The 20,876-nt window shown below is 36.0% G+C and overlaps 1 protein-coding gene across 5 annotated transcripts in view; it reads left to right on the forward strand.

Annotated features, from left to right (window-relative positions):
- The first annotated feature begins 589 nt into the window (after positions 1-589).
- The window catches only part of LOC104437332 (calcium-transporting ATPase 10, plasma membrane-type), a 36,402-nt gene continuing 16,115 nt past the window's right edge, over positions 590-20,876 (forward strand). Inside the window, exons 1-16 of one of the 5 annotated variants that reach the window (XM_010050268.3) lie at positions 590-836; positions 8,030-8,197; positions 9,438-9,554; positions 9,643-9,682; positions 12,383-12,489; positions 12,573-12,704; positions 12,845-12,934; positions 13,786-13,855; positions 15,211-15,281; positions 15,363-15,446; positions 15,527-15,604; positions 15,688-15,759; positions 16,593-16,676; positions 19,053-19,135; positions 19,284-19,392; positions 19,473-19,528. In XM_010050268.3, coding sequence (XP_010048570.3) covers positions 8,042-8,197; positions 9,438-9,554; positions 9,643-9,682; positions 12,383-12,489; positions 12,573-12,704; positions 12,845-12,934; positions 13,786-13,855; positions 15,211-15,281; positions 15,363-15,446; positions 15,527-15,604; positions 15,688-15,759; positions 16,593-16,676; positions 19,053-19,135; positions 19,284-19,392; positions 19,473-19,528 — 1,349 coding nt within the window. In that variant the 5' untranslated portion in view covers positions 590-836; positions 8,030-8,041. Of the gene's footprint in view, positions 837-7,791; positions 8,198-9,437; positions 9,555-9,642; positions 9,683-12,382; positions 12,490-12,572; positions 12,705-12,844; positions 12,935-13,785; positions 13,856-15,210; positions 15,282-15,362; positions 15,447-15,526; positions 15,605-15,687; positions 15,760-16,592; positions 16,677-19,052; positions 19,136-19,283; positions 19,393-19,472; positions 19,529-20,876 lie in introns of those variants that run through there. The other 4 variants (XM_039309064.1, XR_724367.3, XR_005549621.1 and 1 more) reach the window with 4 other exon arrangements.

Here is a 20,876-nt window from a genome sequence, read left to right on the forward strand (position 1 = left end):
TGAAAATTACCTCATAATTCAATATGGTCTTTGAATATTATGTATTTAATTTAATATATTCACTTTTAGGCATTTATGCGCATTTCAAATATGAGGTCATGCATCTTAAGCACTAGTGACAACTTATAATGGGAGAGTGAGGCCAGCACTGAGGTCCTTGACACTAGTAGTAGTGGGACTACATCAACAACGATTGCGATGGTGATGACCAACATCGAGTGAATTTTGAAGAGCTAGCGATTCCATTAACCTCGACGAAAAACCAAAATGCATGCGTAGTTTCCCTCGACGTCTCAGCTCTTCTTGGCTCTATCGAGGATTCCCTTTGATTCTCTTGTCATTAGACTCGCCTACCCAAAAAAAAAAAAAAAAAAAAAAAAACAGAGGGCAAAAAAGCAAAAAAAAGAAGGAAAAAAAAAAAAAAAAAGCCAAATGACTAGGATCGTTATTTCCAAAGTTGAATCTTAATTAGTCTTGCGTGTTTCGTGGGGTCAAGATGAAGATTTCCGGGAAGTTTCGGTATCATAATGGGGCTTTCTTAATATAAAAACTGATGCGTAAAGGTCGGGTGACGCAGCTGCCAGGAAATTGCCCAGAACCTTCAGTATTTATGTCACCTTCGTAGCTGCCCTCTCGACTCCATCTCATGCTCTGCCTTCTGCCTCATCCCATTCAATCTTGAAGCCCTCCTCCGCCTTTCCTTTGCTCCAGAAGAGTCTCCTGGGAGTCATTCACCCTGCCTTTTCTTCTGTCCCTCTCTCTACTTTTTGCGACACGTGGCGTTTGCATGTTCCTGCTCCGGCAAAGGGATTGCAGTGCACTTATCCTGCGGTAAGGTAAGCAGCAATTTTTCTCTCATGTGATGTCGTTGGGGGATTCATGTTATCGGATCTTGAATTGAAGTAATGTATTCTTAAAAGCAATTATGTCTCATCAATTTCTATGGATTTTGTTCTAGTTGAACTTACAAAAAATTTCGACCAGAATAGAAAGAACTTATCAACAGATGAAAATGGCGATGAGATGTAAACAACCCGTAAAATATAACCGAAAAATATTTTGATCCTGCGTTGATTTACAACAAGTCGAAATCAATCATTTCATTTTCCATCGTCCAAGTCATAATATTCAAACATTTTGAAACTTTTAATGGCTATCAATTGTCTTTTGGGTCAACTTCAGTGTCACATTTGCTTTAGAACTGGGATGTGGATGAAAGTCGTGTGTGTGCGCTTTTACATCTTCTTCCTTTCACACTTTTTCTTTTCTTTTAGATTGAAAAGCCAAAGGTATATCTCAAACTCTAACAATTTCACCATGGATCATAAATGACCTTAGCAAGTGATTTTACTACGGTTCTACCAACATCTGATTTTAATACGAGGTCCAATTGTATAGTGATTAAGTTTAAAATCATAAAATGACATGATTTTATTATGAATTAAAAATCAATTTTAACAGCGTGAAGGTAAGAATCTCACTATTATTAACTTATTGAGTCTCGATCATGCTTAAATCATTATAATATATGAATTGATTCCTACACTAAATTTTTTATAAGATACCTCTATTCTTTCAATGGCATAAGGGCACCGAAAGTCATAAAACTTATTAAAGTGTAATATAGTTCTAAAACTTTTAGATAGTATAATCAAGTTATAAAACTTATCAAATTGATATAATGATGTTTCTTTGTTAATTTCACATGATATGCCTAACGAAAATAATTAACGAGCCTTTTTTATCGTCTTCTATTTCCTAAGTGGTTGTTAATGTTAATTCAAGTGTGAACCAATGCCAAAAAAATAAAAATAAAATGAAAAGGACAAAACAAGGGGCCCCATCCCTACCTTTATTAGTAAGGGCCAACCCTCCTTACTAGGGTCCCTAGTACTAGCAAGGGTCGGTGACCCTTCTCCAGTGACTGATAAGGACCTATGGACCCTCTCCTAGATCGAGGTGAGAGCTTAAAGGCCCTCCCTTGTCGCACTATGGTGGGGATGGTGGCGCCAACATTGTGTGATGTAGATGAGGACTTCCAATCCCTGGCCTGCAACTAGCCCTTGCCTACTTGTCAACCCTTGTAGAAACCTCAACAACCATTGCCAGCCCTCATCGACACCCCATTGAAGATTGTTTAGCCTTGCCAATAGGTTAAAATAGCCTAATGATTTTGCCTCTCTCTCTCTCTCTCTCTCTCTCTCTAAATTAGCCTTGTTATTTTTTTAATCCTTATCATTTATTTCCTTTTGCTTTTTTTCCCCTTTTTCTTTTTCATTTTTAAATCTTCAATTTGTTCTGAAATATCTCGATAGAGGCCATATCAGTACCACATATCTTTAAAAGGTCACATCAATTTTTTTTATTAAACATATTGAAAAGAGATAATGGAGAGACTTAATTGTATCAATTTGAAAGTTTAAAATTTGATTGCAATATCTGAAAATTTTAGAACTTGATTTGATTTTCTCGACAAATTGTAAGACCTGAAGTGCACTAATCTCCTTTTGCAATTGATAACAAAAGGTCATTATGCTCAGTTTCCATCCTTTTATCTTCGAATAAATCATAATCATCACTTTTAGCTTAAAGTATGCATCTTGTCGATTGTTAAGCGAGATTAAAATACATTAACGGAGTATTATACAATTTGGTGGGTTTAAAACATAAATTCTGGTCAAATTAGGTTGTGATTATCCCGTAAGATATTGATAAAATAAGACAAGAAAATAATGGGCACCGGAGTCTCTCTTTTCAATTCTTGAGTGTATGGAGTTATATAAGGTCGTACATGACGTTATTTTAAAAGTGGTCCAAAATAATTGAGGTTAAGACATAATTTACTCTAATTCGTTTTTGGATAGACACCTTTTCTTTTATCCTCAAGAAAAGGCAAAATAACTACTCAAGTGTTTTAACCATATCTTTTACCATTCTATGGATTATTTCATGGATACTAAAATTTTAAATGGACTTGAAGGTTCCTTGACTGCGCATGAAACATAAATGGTTCAATTACGACTTTAATCATCTAGCTTCGTTTCGTGATCGTGATATTGCCCTCTCATTTTTGTTTTTCCAACGAGCACTCCATTTTTTCAATGCATAGAATCAAAGTCCTTTCATCAACTAGAATTATTAATATTATCAAAGCACAGACGGGATGTGTTGAATCGGCTATATCAGAGCCAATTAGGTGTTCCGTTATAATGTAGCAAAACTGAAACACGCATAGGGTAGTGCCCTTGCTCACCACCAATGTTAATGGTGGAAAGGAGAGAGCGAAAATTCTCTTGATCTCTTTCCCTCAAAAAAAAAAAAAAATCAGCTACATGAACTCTACATATGAATACTCTGGCCACATCAACAAGTGAGTGTGGTGGTTAATAGAGTGATTTCATTGAACGAATTGAGAAATTTAGATGACTTCAAAAGAGTTAACAGAACTATATCTAAAACTTTTCAAAATAGTTGAAACATAAAATTCTCACTCTCAAATTAGTAATGGACATAAAACTAATCTCATATGATTGGCATAATTGCTGGGGGCATTAGAAAATTCTCAGCTCGGTAATAGGAGATCATCCATTCAAACAAATCTCTTAATCAGGGTCACTAGCATTGACCAAGAGTTTGGTGTTAAGCCAGTTCAGGCGCTTATAGAGTGTTCGAAGGACTTTCAAGTGGTCACGTCTCTATACCTTGCTGTGAACTATAAAATAAATGGGCATTAAATCTGAATAAAGTAGTCTCCATGCACCTAATTTATGTTTTCATGCGAAAGTTTATGCATATATTTTTCAGATTGTTTTTCAATACATTACCTTGTGAGGTAAATGAAAACATTATTCAAATTAGGACCATAAGTTTGAACTTTTCGAGACATTGATTCATACGATTGATTTTTATATGATTTACCATTAGTTTGACTCTATTGGAGTAGGCATAGCAATTTGATTTGTCCACATTTAGAACTGCACCACCTAATCCTCAAATAATATGAAAACTAAATTTTAGTCACTCTATAAAAAAAAATGTATGGAAATAGTACGAAAATCAAATTCCAATCAATTTGAAGGAGAAAAGGCAATGAGTGGGGAAGAGGTGCCGTGTTGTGAATCTCAATCGGTAAAGTCTTTGGGAGGATGGACTTGTGATGAAAACTGAGTAGTTATGATACAATATTAAAGGGAAATTGTGTGATTTAAGGAATTTTTAAATTCTAACTGGGATTAGCTTTATAGTCAAAGTATAATTTACACATTGATATGGTTTAAAATGATGGAAAAATAAGGAAAACTGGATTATAATATGCTGAACATTCGATGAGATCCTAAATGTAGCTCCAGAGGTTGTTTCTAATTAATTGTGAATGATTGTCTTCTATATATTATTTATTTTCTTTGTGAGATATACAATTCACCATGTGCACTAATGGGGTAGAGAATTTTCTTTTCTTTAAAAGTAGGAATCCCTCTTTACTTTGTTGTTTGAATTTGGTATAGATAAGCATTTTTCATAAAGATACTTGGGGAATATACGAGGAACAAATACTCTGTAACTAAAGAGAATAGTAGCCGAAAGCTTTTATGAGAGAAAGGATAGAGTTTGGTAGCCGAAAATTTTTATGAGAAAAAGGATAAATGTGGTGATTTTTACTCATACTTATCAAACTAATATATATTAATTGGACATACGAAAAATTCACTTTAAGTTTTATGCATCTCTCTCACTAGATCAAGAATGAGGTCTTAAAAATTCACTTAAGTTTCTCTCTTCTCTAATCTCAGAGTTTGTGGGTAGGTATGATCCATCATTTGCCAAATGACTGAGACCGTCCTCTTAGCGAGACTCTTTACCAGACTTCTCATAACTATAGCACCAAGCGGTTATAGTACCTTTAAATTGTTGCAAATCTTAAGATTTTGTTTGTTTCGCGGAAAATAGATGATTTAATTTTTTTATAAATATAATCGCTTTAATTAATTGAAATTATTAGTCAATAGAAAATATTTTTATCATTGACATCAATTTATGCTTAATTATTATTGTGGATAATAAAAATATTTTACATTCATTCAATTTTATAAGCAGCACAAGCAATCATTTTTAGGAAAATATTCTCCAAATGATTCATTTTACATCAAACATACAGAACCCAAAACATATATTACCAAATTTATGATACTTACAACAAAGCTGCATTGTTATCTCTTGCTAGGTATGATAATTAATACGAGTTCAATCAATAACGAATTTGGATATCTTCAAGTCTTCATTCGACTAATGTATAAAAGATCATGACTCTGTTTTTTTCGTGATCCTAAAGTGTTAATTTAAGTAAAATAACTTATTGAATTGAGAGGATCAAAATCCTTTAACATCGAAAAGAGGTTGAAAGTCAACATTGACGAAATGTTTATGCCTATGCTCGACACTTGAATCGTGTTGGATTGCCACATGCCAAACATAGTCCACATTTGAATGTTTTGTAAAATTACAGATCACCTTTAATAAATTAAAAGTCTCTAATTTTCTATAAAGGTTGCAAATGAAATTTGTTCTTAAAGTTCATAAAGGAATACATGTAGTACTAGACAAAGAGCACACAAGCTAAGTGTGATTAACAAAAATGAAAAAAAAAAAAAAGCAAATAAAGAATAAAATAGTGTGGAAAAGTTTTCACCTGTTGTTTGAATATAATTGTTATTATCATTAAAAAAAGAAGAAGAGATCTATGGATTTGGTTTTTTTTTTTTTAATTCAAAATTTGAAGGGTAATGCTAAAATACATGTTTCTATGCTTGTTATGAATCGATGTCTATAAATCTAAGTTTTTCATTGGACAATCTAATATGATATCATAGTTAAATTCTACCCAGTTTACTTCATGCGTGGAGACCACCGTTCGTCAAACATCACGTTCATCTCTAATTTGGCTTTCACATGAGAGAAGGCGTTTAATTCCACGAGTCCTTCCCAATTCGCCAAATTCCATCTCCTTACTTATACTTTTGAATTGGACTTTCTAACCGATAAGAGATTCATTGATTATTTGCCAACTTGGCTTTTGTTCATCTATGGTCACATATGATTGTAGTGGCCATTGGATTTGCTTAATATATAGTTTACATAATGCAAACCGTGTTTAATTCTCACCAAGAAAAAAAGTGCAGCTAAGTTTAAGATCATACACGTCACTGAAGCTGTGGGTTGTCAATAAATGAACCACTTATTGGGCAAATATTTTAATTGACATTTATGCTAATATGATGACCAAGGATAGTGTTGAAAGTTCCAAGCCAACCAGATGCCATGGCAAGTATGCATTTTCCCAACCTCTTTTTGTTGAATTTACATATTTTATCTTAGGGCGTGTCATAGCTTATTTTTGCTGGATTATGAATAACAAATGCTTAATGAAAAGAAAGACAAAAAGCACAATTAACCTATTAAAAGCCTTATTCTAATGTGAGATTCAAGTTCAATCACATCATTGATAAGAAAAAATTTGACATTATCTTTATTTTTATTATCTCCTTCTTTTCTAACCAGCATCATTGGGACTTTTCACTTACCCTAATTTTTATTTATACGTGAAAACTGTACGATCCACATACATGGCGCAAAATTTTATTTACGGGATGATGGGCATTTTCGAAATTCACAATTTTGGGATGACATCCTGCGGGAATCAAGGAGCTTTACCTTTTCATGTCAAGCAATTTTCTCTGATGTTGCTTCAATTTGACTTCCGAGGCCCTGAAAGTGAAAACCACTTTAGGAAAAGACGCGTTTTTTGGATAAAAAGTCTGTGAAGCACTTTCGACGTTAAAGCGACGACTTAAATTAAATTAATCAGTCAATATAAAAGGTAAGAAAAAGCAAAAAGATCTTGTCGCCTTGGTTCCAGTCCTTTTCAATCTAAAATCTGCCGCGAATCTCTTTCAGGTAAGATTTTTCTGTCTTTATTGAATTTAAAATTAATTTTTTTTGGTAAAAGTAAGATGAATTTAAAATTAATTTTGCTCCCTCAAAAAGTCAGTTTTAATTTTTGATTTTAACTTTTCTACGCCCACCATTTATTTCCTCTCTCTCTCTCTTCCTCCCTTCGCTCCCGAACAAAATACACAAGTGAAGTTCGATGTCTTCACGCGTGTTTTTCTTTTCCTTCCCTTTTTTTTGAATTTATCTTATTCACCGCTTGCTTTTTTGCCTTTTTCTTTTCGCACGATGTCTTGAAATTCGGGGTTAAGTTCCATATCTCGACACGTCCTTTCTTTTCCTTCATTTTTTTTTTCCTTCCCTTATTTTCGAATTTATCTCATTCGCCACTTGCTTTTTTTCCTTATCCTTTCCACTTCACTATTTTTTTTCCTTTTCAAGAATAAAGAGGATCGAGACAGGCTAAAACCCGTTTAATCATGTTTACAGTATATACATCCTCAAATCTTATAAGGAAGCAGAAGATTCGACTTCGGATTCTGAAAAGAATGACTAGCGACCCTTCTTCCTATCAACTACTCGTGATAAGTTCCATAAATTAAAAACATAAAATTTTCCCATCGATAGTAAATGATTACCGGGCAATTTATCATGCAAATTCATGAAAAAATGAGCACGAGTAACGCAGTGTTTCGGTATTCATGTGGACTCTATTGTCGAATTATATAATCGCGTAATCCGGAATTTAACAAAGTAAAATCGAAAACAAATAAATAAAAAAAGTGGAATTTGGTTTTTTTTTTTCCCTTTTCCATTTTTTTCCTTCCTGAGGAGTGAGGAGTGGACCGCCACCACGCACGAACCCTAAGGGTCGTCTTCGCGATGAAGCTGTCTGTCTCCCCCAACTTGCATTTTCTTTTACTCAGTCGAGATCGAGTCGAGTGATCCCCTCGCAGTTAGTCCTTTCCTCTTCGAGTTCGAGCCTGCGACATGCGCCTGCGTTGCTTTTGCTACGGTCGTGTGCTCGGCAACGCTGCCGGCTTCTGACGGTGCCATCTCTCCTGCGACAAATTTAATGTTACAGACAATAAATTTAATGGACTATCCCACCCGGAGCTCCCCGTACCGGAGGCGGCGGGACGCGGAGGCCGGAGGCGGGGTCTTTGGCGATTCCGGCGACGGCGTCTCCCTAGATCCGTTCGACATCGCCACCACCAAGAATGCTCCGGCCGATCGCCTCAAACGCTGGCGGGTACGCGTGTTCTCTCTCTCTCTCTCTCTATCTCTCTGTGTGTGCATTCTGCCCCTTGGTTGTTTGGTTGATGATGGGGGAAATTCGCGTGTTATGAAGTTTTGATTTCGCCGATTGTGTGGCGACGGAGCATTTGCGTGGCAGAACCTATGTGTGCTTCTTTGTTAGTGAGTAGTGCCTTGGGGCAGGTGGGTCCTGATTTCAAAAGTTGGGTTGCTGCTGTAGGGTCTTTGGTGGATTTCTTCTTTTGGGATGTTTTCAAATTTTTGCTGCTGAAGCTTCTTTATAACTTTATTGGTTTTGAGTTTAGGATATGCTTAGGGGACCTCATAGCCTTGGGGAAGTTGATTGGCTTATATGTCATGAACGAATATTTTATGCTATTAATTTACACCCTTCTGAAAATGGCATGGAACACATCCTATAGCCCCTAGCACGCTGAAGCACAGTTAGTGCCATGGCGAATATGGTGCTAAGTCATGAAGAAAAGGTCATATTAAACATAACAAAAATTGACTTTGAGCATGAACGCCGTTGCCGTTAACCACAAGAGGTTTTAATGTAGTCAGTGGCAACCGGGTCGACTCTAGCATAGTACAGCAAAGGCCTTTTGAAAAGTGTTTTTCTTTTTTCTTTTTCAAATCTCGTGACTATTTTGATTTTTATTTAGTGTAAAACACTCGTGACCTTTGAAAAATGTACTAAATCGATGCATCGAATCATATACACTTGTGTTTTTCATAATGTTTTGTAGTCTGAATAATATTATAAAGTTTTGGCTGGAAAATCAGTAAGTTACTTTTTGCTTAAAAATTACTTGTCTAATTAATCGAATGTCTCTGATATGCTCATGTCCCATTATCTTACGCTCATTGGCTTGTGATTAATCACTTTGTTTGGGAAAGGTAAAGTTCCTTAATACTGATGTATTAGCTAAAGCACACGTGCATATTGCATATGTCATGTCGCGTAATGAGCATGATATGTGACGCCTGCTTTTTATGTGATCATTTATTTCTATCTAACAATGCTTTCTTAAAATTTGTGAATGCGAATATATCTGTTTGTTTTGACTGATTCTTCTTCAAGAGCTTATTTCTATTCCTGAGGCCGATTCTTTGATGCATACCGTGTCATTTTCTTGTTTCTGTTCCGCCTGTTTGGGCTATTCTTTTGTACTACACTCCTAATTTGCTGTCAAACAATTACTAAATGCAAATTGGTTGAACGTCTAATGCAGCAAGCAGCACTTGTTCTTAATGCCTCTCGCCGCTTTCGATACACCCTGGACCTGACAAAAGAGGAAGAGAAAAAGCAAATGCTGAGAAAAATTAGAGCCAATGTTCAAGCCCTACGAGTACAAATTTCTCTGTGGATGACTTTGATAGTTTTGTGCCATTTCTGCGATATGAGTAATAATTTGAAGTTTGTTTTCTTGGAATTAGGCTGCGCATCTCTTTCAAGCTGCTGGTGAACATGTTAATGGTACTTTCCACCTTAACTTCTGCTTGAGTCACAGCAATTGGGTTGGAGCTGATGATAGATGTTAACCATTTCATAGAAGTTAATTGATATCATCTTTTCATAAAGCAAATCGACTTTGATTATTAAATAATCCAAGTCACTTCTCTCTCTCTCTCTCTCTCTCTCTCTCTCTGGGTGGAAACTATATTCTGAGACTTCTGTCATCTTTGCTAATATTGATGGTAATGGTTGCCCATATTTGATTATTGACACAGAGATTTTTTCTACTTAGGGTGAGTTGTAGATTGAACTATAAGCCAAAAAGAAAGATTCATGGATATGAGGTTCTAACGATGGTAAATTTTGTGTTTGTTAGATTTTGTTTAGGGCTTAAATTTTCTTTTGTCAAGGCAAGCCTTATTTTTTTTTTTGTGGATATTTTGAAGCAAAATGCTGCAAAGAGAGTAAATTCTTTAGATCTTAAGCATTGCCTTTGAGGAGCATGCTTGAGAATGGAAATGCATAAGATGGTTTAAATGAAGACTATTGCTTGTATTTCATCATGCTTAATCCATTGTGCCAAGTATTGACTCTTCTGAGATCCTTCTACGAAGCAATAGCAATCCTAGATAACTAACGGACTTGTGTTTAGTAGCAGACTCATAGGGAATAAAAAATTTCTGAAAGTCTCCTATGTTAGTAAGGACAAGAATCATTGTCTTACTGTTTGTTTTTGATATAAACATTAGGTCAAAATTTAGCAGAGTCTGAAAGTACAGAGAGTTTGAGAGTAATTTCTATGTGCAGTGGTCCTCTGTTGGTTTTGTGAGAAATCGACTTGAACCTAGTGAGTCTTGAGAATCCTGTATTGGATGTGTTTGAAAGATTTGTATTTAAAAGCTTCTTACTTTATTGAAGTCGCATGTATATAGGCATCACTTAGACATGAATCTGTGGAACTCTATGGCCTTTATCTTTGTTAGATGTCACTAATTGATGTTTCATTTGACCGAGTTATTTTACGTAATTATATACGCAACTGTGTACTAAAATCTCCTAAATTGTGCTGCGGTTGCAGTACATCATTTAAATCTATGTCAATATATGTACATAGTGGGAGTCAATCATGGTTTGTTAGGCGATATATGAAATGATGGTAATTAGCACTAGATTTCTTCAGTAAGTCTACATCTAGATTTTGTGAGTTCCATTGGATCTTGGTCAAATACAACACTGGCTCTGGGTGAAAAGTAGATTCTGATCAAGGAGAGCTCAAGTAGCCTAGCTGTTCAATAAATAAACTAAGATTTTAGTCTTCTTGTGTGGGGTCAGAAGGATCTTCAAAGGGTCATATAACACATTAATGAAAAGGCTATCTCCAAACCTAGAGGATGAACAGAAAGATATTGTTTGATCTACGTATATTCTTAGATGCTCTGGTAAATTATCCTTGACATCTCTGTTCTCATTATGATCTTGAGAAGCTCCTTACGAGAAAGCATTCCTCTCCTCGTATCTCAAGGTCTTATCCCTCATTCAATGTGGCGTTTTGTTCTCAACTGAGCTAACTAGCTGAATGTGTGTAGTGTATAGCTTTGGATTGCTTAAGTGTAATAGCTGAGGCCTCAGTTAATCAAACTATAGTAGATTTTTGCCTGTTGATGTAAACTGCTGACCACATAGTAACTTAATGAGATTATTATTGAACAGTGGGTCTTTGTCTGAGTATCTAGTTGTTATTATTCTGCTCACTGGTTGTGTTCCGAAGCATGGCGATGGGAGGTGTTATTTGCCTGATATGTTTCTCCTTCACAGTTTATGCTTCTCAATAACTCAACCAATCTGGAATTTGAAGCTTTTATAATGTTTTGTTTAGTCAAGAAAAAGAAGCTTGGAGCCTTACAATGAATTACTGTAGTCGACAGTCAGCCTTCCTTGCCTTGTTCTTTTACTTTGACTGTATAAATGTTAAGTGTCACCCCATAATTGAGCTCTTTGTTTTCGGTGTCTTGAGCTCCAGATTTGCGCTCCCTCGCTACCCTGTGGTTATTTTACTTTTACCTAAAGAAAAGGTGAAGTTGTCATGTTATGAGCATCTGCAGTCGAGCTTTTCCTTTCTCAGTTTATGCTACTAGAGAACAAGAGGTGTCAAAATTAGCTGGGGCTAGTTATATATGCAAGCTTTTTAGGTTCTCATCCACCAGTTCCTGAAGTTGGTATAAACCTGTGTTTGTGTGGTGGGTATGTCATTGGGCTTAGAGAGGGGAATGACTGAATGGAATCCTCTCCACTCTCACCCCCTTCTCTTGCTAGTCACTCTGGATTATTGTTCTTTCTGTTAAACAGCTTCTTAATCTACCCTTTTCTTTATAAATACATTTTGTTGATTTCTCATTGTTGGTTTTCCTTCTACCTTACATGGGGAGAATCTTTGCAGTAATTTTTTCCTCTTTGTCAGCTCATTTTAAAAGATATCCTTGGTTACCTGCTTACCTTCCTTATCATTATTGCACAATTGGAGTCTTAATGATGTCAGCATGTATTTGAATATGAATGAGAAGCTGATATGGAGTCATATATCGCATCTTTTTTCTTTTTGTTGCATAAGAACTAAGAGATCGATTTTCTTTTCATTCAGCGTTTTGACAGCTAGAAGTTTCTCATTTCACTCTTACTCCTATGTTGCATGCTTTGTAAATGAACTCATGGTGCTAATGGCAGGCATTACAAAATCCCCTACCCCAAGTGGTGATTTTGGAATTAGTCAAGACCAACTTCTTTTGATGACCAAAGATCATAATTATTCTGCACTTGAGGAATATGGGGGGGTAAATTTACTAAAAAATGTCATTTCCTTAGGTTCGTGAACAATTAGATATCTTCATCTTAATGTTTGCCACTTTTCCTTCAGGTTAAGGAGCTGTCAAATTTATTAAAAACAAACTTAGAGAAGGGTATTTGTGGTGATGATGCTGATTTACACGCACGGAGAAATGCATTTGGGTCAAACACGTATCCTCGTAAAAAAGGAAGAAGTTTTTGGGTGAGTAGTTTTGTAGATGTATGTAAATATCTGAATGTACTATGGATCCACACGAAGTTGCTGATGCTTCTCATTGAAGATGGAAATTATGTTTTAATGGTTTGTTTCATTGTTTTGTCCCCAATTTTGGGTCTACTCAGATGTTCCTCTGGGAAGCTTGGCAAGATCTCACGCTGATTATATTAATCATTGCTGCAGTGGCTTCTCTGGCACTGGGTATAAAGACAGAGGTAAGGTGGAGAAAGCATATTAAATTCAAACCATAGATGTCAAATTGCCTCTTCTGCCTAAAAAAATGATGGTATTACTGAAACAGTACTTGTATTTAGGTATTGTGGGGACATCTCTTACGTTTTATGAAAGAACCATGTTAATTAATTAAGAATACTTAACAGCTGGTGCATTAAAAGTGCAAACTGTTCTGACTAAGGGTTTGTTTATTTAAATTTTAGAAAATCAAAATGTACTTTTCTGGTTTCCCACCAAAACTTAAAATTTATATATGAATGTAAGTGTCAATGTTTGTATGTTGTGAAAGTTTCAAGTGTTTCGCATTTAAGAAAAGTAAGTGTGTGGAAGATTTGGATTAAGCAAAGAGTAAAAAGTGAAAGATCCAGATAGATTGTAAATTTTGTTATAGTTTCAATGTTTGTGCTGCTGGCCTGCTATAATAGAGCAAGTCCTTGCCATGTACCATGACTTTTGATTCTTTACCAGGCATGACCACAAATTATAAGTTCACTGGGCTCAACTCTTAACAATTGTGGGGCTATCGGCGTTGTTGTGATTTTTCATTTCTCAGAGGCTGAGTCAGGATGGGTTATTTTAGTCTCAAAATTTCTGTCACATGTTGTTGGTATTTGTCATCATTTGAAAAGTAAATGACATTGCGCAAGTTGAGTAATCAGTCTCCCCTGATGGCCCCACAGTGTTTTGTCAGTTTATGCTTTTGATCGTTGCTCTCTTTGTTCTTTTGTCCTATTTTCCCCATCTTTTAGAGAAGCCCCTAGAGTATAATAAATTTATATGTGCTATCTGTGATGTTGAATTATTTGTTTTTGTGCTTACAATTTTTATCTAGGGTATAAAAGAAGGATGGTATGATGGTGCGAGCATTGCTTTTGCAGTTCTCCTCGTGATTTTTGTCACTGGTATGAGTTTTTCTGGTGTTTTTTGTAAAACTTGTTAGTCATGTTTCATGACAGCTCTATACTCTTTCATCTTGGGAAATAGATATCTCTATCTTCATGGGCATTTGAATGATGATCAAATGGTAAATTGGGTTTGTTACTAGGATCAGAAGGGCCAATATTGTTTTGGAGTTTGTTTTCCCTAATGATGCTAATTGCCTTGTGAATTTTCTTTTATGAACTACTCCAAAGAAAAGCAGGAAAAAAAAACAGTTAGCTTGAAGCTTTCTGGTTTGCTATGATCCTTGGTGCTTTTTCAAGCAGTGGGTCAATTGGGCAGAAGAGATGGAGGTGAAAAGGGGAGGGGAAGAAAAAGAGAAAGAAGGGGGGAGAGTACTGTGACATAGTAGTCTAATGGGAGGTTGACAACTTGCGGACTTCAGCAGAGATTGAACAGCCTTAATTGATTGTGAGTACATGCATAGTTTGTGAATGGACCAGTGCTGAGCCATGGTTGGCAGTGATAAGATGTGGGAATTGAGGTGTTTGATCTTGTGATCGGATCTCTCTAGGTTTATCTAGCTAGTAGTTTAGACCCAAATCTACTTCAGGTTTATTTGGCTTGATTCTAGCTATCGGATGCTGGGGTAAGGTGCATATGTACTAGCCACTAAAGTGAACATGGCTTCAAATTGGATAGAGCAATCAAGTTGGACTTTGAGAAGGGCAATTGGAAGCCATTTCAAACTCATCGAGAAAGTTTTGTAATCTCTCATTTGATGTTTGTTGGAAAATATGGCTTCGAATTGGATAGAGCAATCCAGTCGTACTTTGAGGCATGATATAGGGATTATACCGAGAGAGAAAGAGGGGCAGCAGAAAAGCATCTCACTTATTCCTGCCAAAGACAAAAGTTGTCCACCACTTTTCTTTATTTTAAAACATTTATTAGCCTCTTTATGATTCCCACATTTCCTTTGCTTTTATCAGAACAAGTATTAAAAGGTCAAAAGCGAAAAGCTTTAGTAAAAAGAATCTACTTTATGGAGGCGTTGCCTCACCAGTGAAGTGCCGCACCTTGAAGTGCGTAATCTAGGCAGCTCCTATGCGATGGCACTTTTCCTAAGACCAAGCAAAGCACTGAGCCTGTGCTTTGCCGCCTGGCCTGAGTGCTTAGGCGAGTGCTTTTTGCAGTTGTTAGATTAAATAATCATTTAATATTTAGATATTCTGACAGAAGCAGTGATGGTTAGACTAAGTTCTGGTCAACTCTACACTAGAGTTTTTTTAATGGAAGTATGTGGCAACTGAATGATATTAAAAAAGGTAGCAGTTGATCTAAAAGGATATTTAATACCTTTGTGAATACTTTGCAGCTATAAGTGACTATAGACAGTCCCTTCAATTTCAGAACTTAAATGAAGAAAAGAGAAACATTCACATGGAGGTATGCTATTTACACTTAGTTTGTGTTTGTGAAAGTATACTTCTTTTCTCTTGGTTTCAATATGGTGGAACATAATTGTAGGTCATTAGAGGTGGTCGAAGAGTTGAGGTGTCAATATATGATATAGTTGTTGGTGACATTGTACCCCTTAATATTGGCGATCAGGTAAGCTGCTTCATATTCTTTGAGATTTCTACTTGGTGTTTAGAAATATTTCAACCTGATTTTCATTTGATCATTCTCAGGTACCTGCTGATGGAGTTTTGGTTTCTGGTCATTCTCTCGCAATCGATGAATCTAGCATGACTGGAGAGAGCAAAATTGTATGGCTCACTTTTGGTTTTTCTGAGTGTTATATTATGCAATCTGATTAGTAATTCATTATTTTTTTTTTCTCTTTTTACAGGTTCAAAAAGATTTGAGGCATCCTTTTATAATGTCGGGATGCAAAGTTGCTGATGGTAGTGGTATCATGCTGGTAAAATGAATTCTTTTGCAGTTTCTTTTGTTTTAAGTTATTCTTAGTCTTCATAAATCATTTGTGACATTTTTGGAGTCTAATGTTAGTTGTTAAAGTGCATAATCAATACTCCTCTACAAAGTGGGTTGGGTTAAGTCCAGTTGCATGCTTCACTCGCCCCTGTGATTGTAAAAGTCCCTCGTTATGCTACCTCATTGTTGCTGCCAATTCTCGAGATGCACAACAATAATATCCATTTTAATGGGTGCTGTTGGCTGCAAAAATATTGTCATGCCCTTCATTCTATTTGATGTAGTAACTTACAAAATCTCTAGATACATTGGCTTGAAATTAAGTCCTGTTTATAGACTGATGATTTGTGCCTTGTGTTTTAAGACGTTCCCATAAATTTTTGCATCTGAATGTCCTTTCTTATGTTGATCAAAAGGTTTATGACTTATGATATCAAGAGTTCAAAACAATAGAATTTGGTAACGTGTTTAGTGCAACCCCAGTGGGAGTAATAAATATGGAAATATAGTTGAGCTCCATGTCTAGTATTAGACTGTCCTTTTTGCTGTATTCTCTTGCATATGCTTCCTGGGTGATATTTTATTGTACATGGGAGTGGCTTTGGTCAGGTAATATGCATTATTTTCCACAGGCAGCTTATTTAATTGATGTAGCTTTAGCTGCACATACTAGTGTTGAAGATATTTCTCATAATTGCATATTGTGAAGTGTTTACTGAGCTTGAGATAGTGATTGCTGTTTCTCACGTGCACGGACACATGCACATGTTGTTCCCTTGATTTGTGTTTGGATTGCCTACGAGATCTTCTCTCTTCTAGGTAACGAGTGTTGGAATTAATACTGAATGGGGAATGCTTATGGCCAGCATTTCAGAAGACACTGGTGAAGAGACACCCTTGCAGGTCCTTCTCTAATTTATCTTGAGTTGTATTTTTTTTTATCCTGTGTACTTTATGTGAACATGTTGATTGGTGAAGTACTTTCTCTATTTCTTCTCCAAGTTTTGTGTTGGCAAGCATTTAAAGACTTAAAAGATAAATTGATACTATTCAATAAATTACTTTGGTATTCTGAAAATTGGAAAGGTGTCTGTTTTAGTGAATAATGAGATTCTGGGATAAATTGATGTGCATTGGCTATAAAGAGGCAGAGGCCGGATTAAGACATGGAGGTGAAAAATTGAAATGATGGATTGCAGTCAAGATGACAAAGATTAGCCAAGAAAGCCAAGTTTCCTTGGAGATATGGAGACAAATCTCCCATATTTGACGTTTGACAATTGGAGTTATGGAAGTGTGCTAGGCTGCTTAGAGAAGCTGTTTTTAATTAATTCTAACTTTTTCTTTTTAGAGAAAAGTCTGAATGCTTCTGTTGTTGCGTTGTTTCTGAATGTGGCAGGTACTGAGGATTGGTATGGTTCATAAATTTTTTATCTCTAGTGTTTTTGCTCATAATCTATATTGTTACGGCAAAGGTCATTCCCCCTATTGCATTAAAAAAAAAGATCATTTTTTCTATCCAAATGCTTTATCCTTGGAAGATATTTTGAGGATGCCATTGCTTATGAGTGCTTGGGTACTGTGTAGCTGGATCAAGGCTAGTATTCCTGGACTCATTCACTTATTTGATTTAGAAAAGGATTATTTTCTATGAGTGCTTGGGTGCTGTGTAGCAGGATCAGGTTCTGGAATACTTGCTGGGATCTTTTGTAATTTCCAGGGTTCACCTTCTCCTTTATCATTGTCGAGAAAGTTCTTAATAAGATTTGAAAGCAGTAGAAATGAGATTCTTTTGGCTGGTTTAAGGTTGAACTGAGTGATATCAGCCTTGTTCAAATTCCTTACCTCTAATTTGCTGGTGATGGAAAGAGATCAACTAAGATATTTAAGATGCTGTTTGCATTGTAATATTGATTCATTGCCGATAAACTGATGGGTCTTACTTTGGGTTATCTGGCAAAACCTTTGGTTTGGAATGGCATTTTGGTGATGGCGGAAAGGAAGAACAGGTCTCAATATCTGAATTTTTAATTTTTATTTTTATTTTTTGTGTGTGTGTGTAGGGGTGAGGAGATGGTTGTTGGTCTGTTGATTGAGAGTGTCATCAAATCTTCCTTTGGTTCTCTTTATATCCTTTTTCCATCTTCAGTTGCATAAAAGCTGGAGAGTTATAGACCTTCTATGGGAAGATAGTGCAATCAGTAATTTTCATTTGGTTAACTGGCATGGTATCGACGATCTTGTGCAAAAAGATGGATTTAAGAAGTCTTAACAGATATTTCTGCAAATTGTTATGTGACTACCTGGTGAATATAAGCTTGTGGAAAGCAGCTTTTATTTGAAAGTAGACAGTGGCTGGCTTACTGCAAAAAGTCATTATTCTCATGGGATCAGTCTCTGGAAATAGAAATGAAAGCTGTGGAATGAATTTTGTAATGGCACTTTTCTCAAGTTGGACATGGTAATGGAGTTAGATTTTAGCTTGATATTTGGTCCGGTGGGCTCTTTTTCAAATTTGTTCCATTCGAAACTGTGATGCCATGAGTGAATGGTAAATTACCTTGGTTTCTCACATTTACTGGGGAAGCTCATTATCGGTAGTTGGAATGAATGTAATTACTTATCTGGACTTTTTCAGTGTCAATGACCAATAGACAGACCTTTTGATTGACTCTGGATTTCTTCTATCATCAATGAGCTCTCTCTGGGCTTTCGGCTCTTCTTGTAGAAGGATTGACACTCCCTTGGTGTCTCACAGAGAATTTATTTTTACTTAAGAAAAGACAACCTAATGTTTGATAGGGCAATGGGTGGTACAGCTTTCACCATGAAATCTTATTTACATTGCCCTAGAAGGAGATATTACTTGTAATTTCTGTGGAAATTGGAGGAAGTGCTGGAAGCAAGGTTGAACATCATCTAGGGAAGGCAGTTTATGGAAAGAGGTTAGTTCGTCATCATAGATTGGTCTGTTATATAAGGAGGCAGGGAAAACAGGTGAATTTAGGCATTATCTGACAGATCAACGGAAAAGTTAGTAGCAGCACTCTTTGTCACGGCATCGTGTGGAATATAGGGCTAGATAGTAATAGGATAGGGTTTAAGTGTGAGATCCATCCAGTCAGAGTGAAGAGGAGATTGATTGTGACTAGGTCCATATTCGGTCTGATATAATTTTTGTACTTGTCTATGATAAGCATGTGCTTTTATGTGTTTTGGCTCAATCATTTCCTTGTTGTATTTACTTGACACTGAATAAGGTTGCCTATTCATGAATAGGTACGCTTAAATGGGGTCGCTACGTTTATTGGGATTGTTGGGCTGACTGTAGCTGTAGTAGTTTTGATTGTACTTTTGGCAAGGCAAGTACCATTTCGATGATGACTGTCTTTTGAAAGAATACATATTCTCTCTCTCTCTCTCTCTCTCTCTCTCAGAGCATGCATGCTCAAGTACATATATGCGTGCAGAGATCAAATCTATTTGGACTGACAACCTGTGTATGTGCAGATACTTTACTGGCCATACAAATAATTCAGATGGCAGTCCTCAGTTTAAGGCAGGGAAGACGAGTGTTAGTCGTGCTGTTGATGGAGCCATAAAAATTTTCACGATTGCTGTAGGTGCACTCTTCTTTTGTATTTGTGCAACCAGATTTTCCTTTCTCTTTCCTTGTCATAACTGAAAATGGAATGCCAGGTGACAATTGTGGTGGTTGCAGTGCCTGAAGGGCTCCCTTTAGCTGTTACGCTGACGTAAGCACTTTCAACCAATCTTTGTTTCTTCTGGGTTCATTTACATAAAAATTGTACTCAATATAGTTAATGAGGACCATACTACTACATTATGTATCTTTTCATTTTGCATTTTATAACTTGGAATCGGTGCACGAGGATCGGGTTGGTGTGTTTGCATGCCTTGTTGTGGACTCCATAGACTCAGTGTCAGCCGTGTCCCTTGAGCAATAGAGTTGACTTCCTTTATTTCCATCTTGTGGATTGGCCAAGTATTTCAGAAGAAAGAAGAAGAGAATAAGTTGTGGTAGCAAACTTGTCTCCATTTTTTATTTTTTATTTTTAAATATTTTTTTATTCTTTTCAGTTTTCATTTTCAATTTGAAGTGACTTTCCTTTGAACTTTGAACTTTGTTCTTTTCCACATATTGTGCTCTTATATTTTGACTTTTATTTAATAGGAAATGTCAAACTATTCAGAATATGCTAATCTTGACATGTCGAATTATATAATTCTTTTCGTAATTTCCTGAAACTTATTTTTTTATTTTTTGTTTTCAAAGTTTTTGAGGGGGAAATTGGAAGTAATATGTTGAAAGTCCAAATAAATGGATCCTTATCATTCTTTGTAAGAAGAGCTCCTTAACCATTCGGTTTCTTTCTAGCCCTTTGAGCTAGTTTGTTCAAGTCTAGAGAACAAGATGCTGAACTCTCTCTTATTTGGAACCATATAACATGCGGGCTTGAAGGGAAGGACCAAAATTGCTTAGTTATTTTCCGAATGTTCAACTTGGTCATGGCATTTGCCAGGTCAATGAGGAATTGATCTAGAACAGACCATATTTGATGGCTTACTTGGTACATTTCTCTGTTCTTTTAAATTTTGGAAAGAGGAAGAGAGAAAAGGAAGGGGGGTTACAAGAGCAGCTGACTCGGCCATATCTTATTAAATGTGCTTTACGAATATGCATTCCTCTTCACTTTATGAAGTCTTCTGTAAGTTCTAGGCGCTCCATAATTTCCTTATTTTCTCGTTCATCTTCTTTGATCTTTTCATGCTCCTTTTAACACAAGGTATGTTTAAACTTGAAATGTGCTATGCAATGATATAAACAAATATATAGATATGTACTTCTGAACGATTGTAGGGAATGGAGATTGTCCTTCTGATATGTTGGGAAGACATTAACATAATGTCAATATCTGTCATCCACAATATTACGTACTTTTGAATTTAAAGACTGATTGTGATATAGTTCTACCATCGAGAGGTGCTTAATTTCATTAGAGAAGTGAAAATATTGCAATTCTGACGATGTGCATTTTACTGTCTCTCCATTTGTTTCATATATTCTTTCCCCCACATTGC

Source organism: Eucalyptus grandis, chromosome 3, assembly GCF_016545825.1.
Source record: "Eucalyptus grandis isolate ANBG69807.140 chromosome 3, ASM1654582v1, whole genome shotgun sequence".
Classification (NCBI taxonomy): domain Eukaryota; kingdom Viridiplantae; phylum Streptophyta; class Magnoliopsida; order Myrtales; family Myrtaceae; genus Eucalyptus; species Eucalyptus grandis.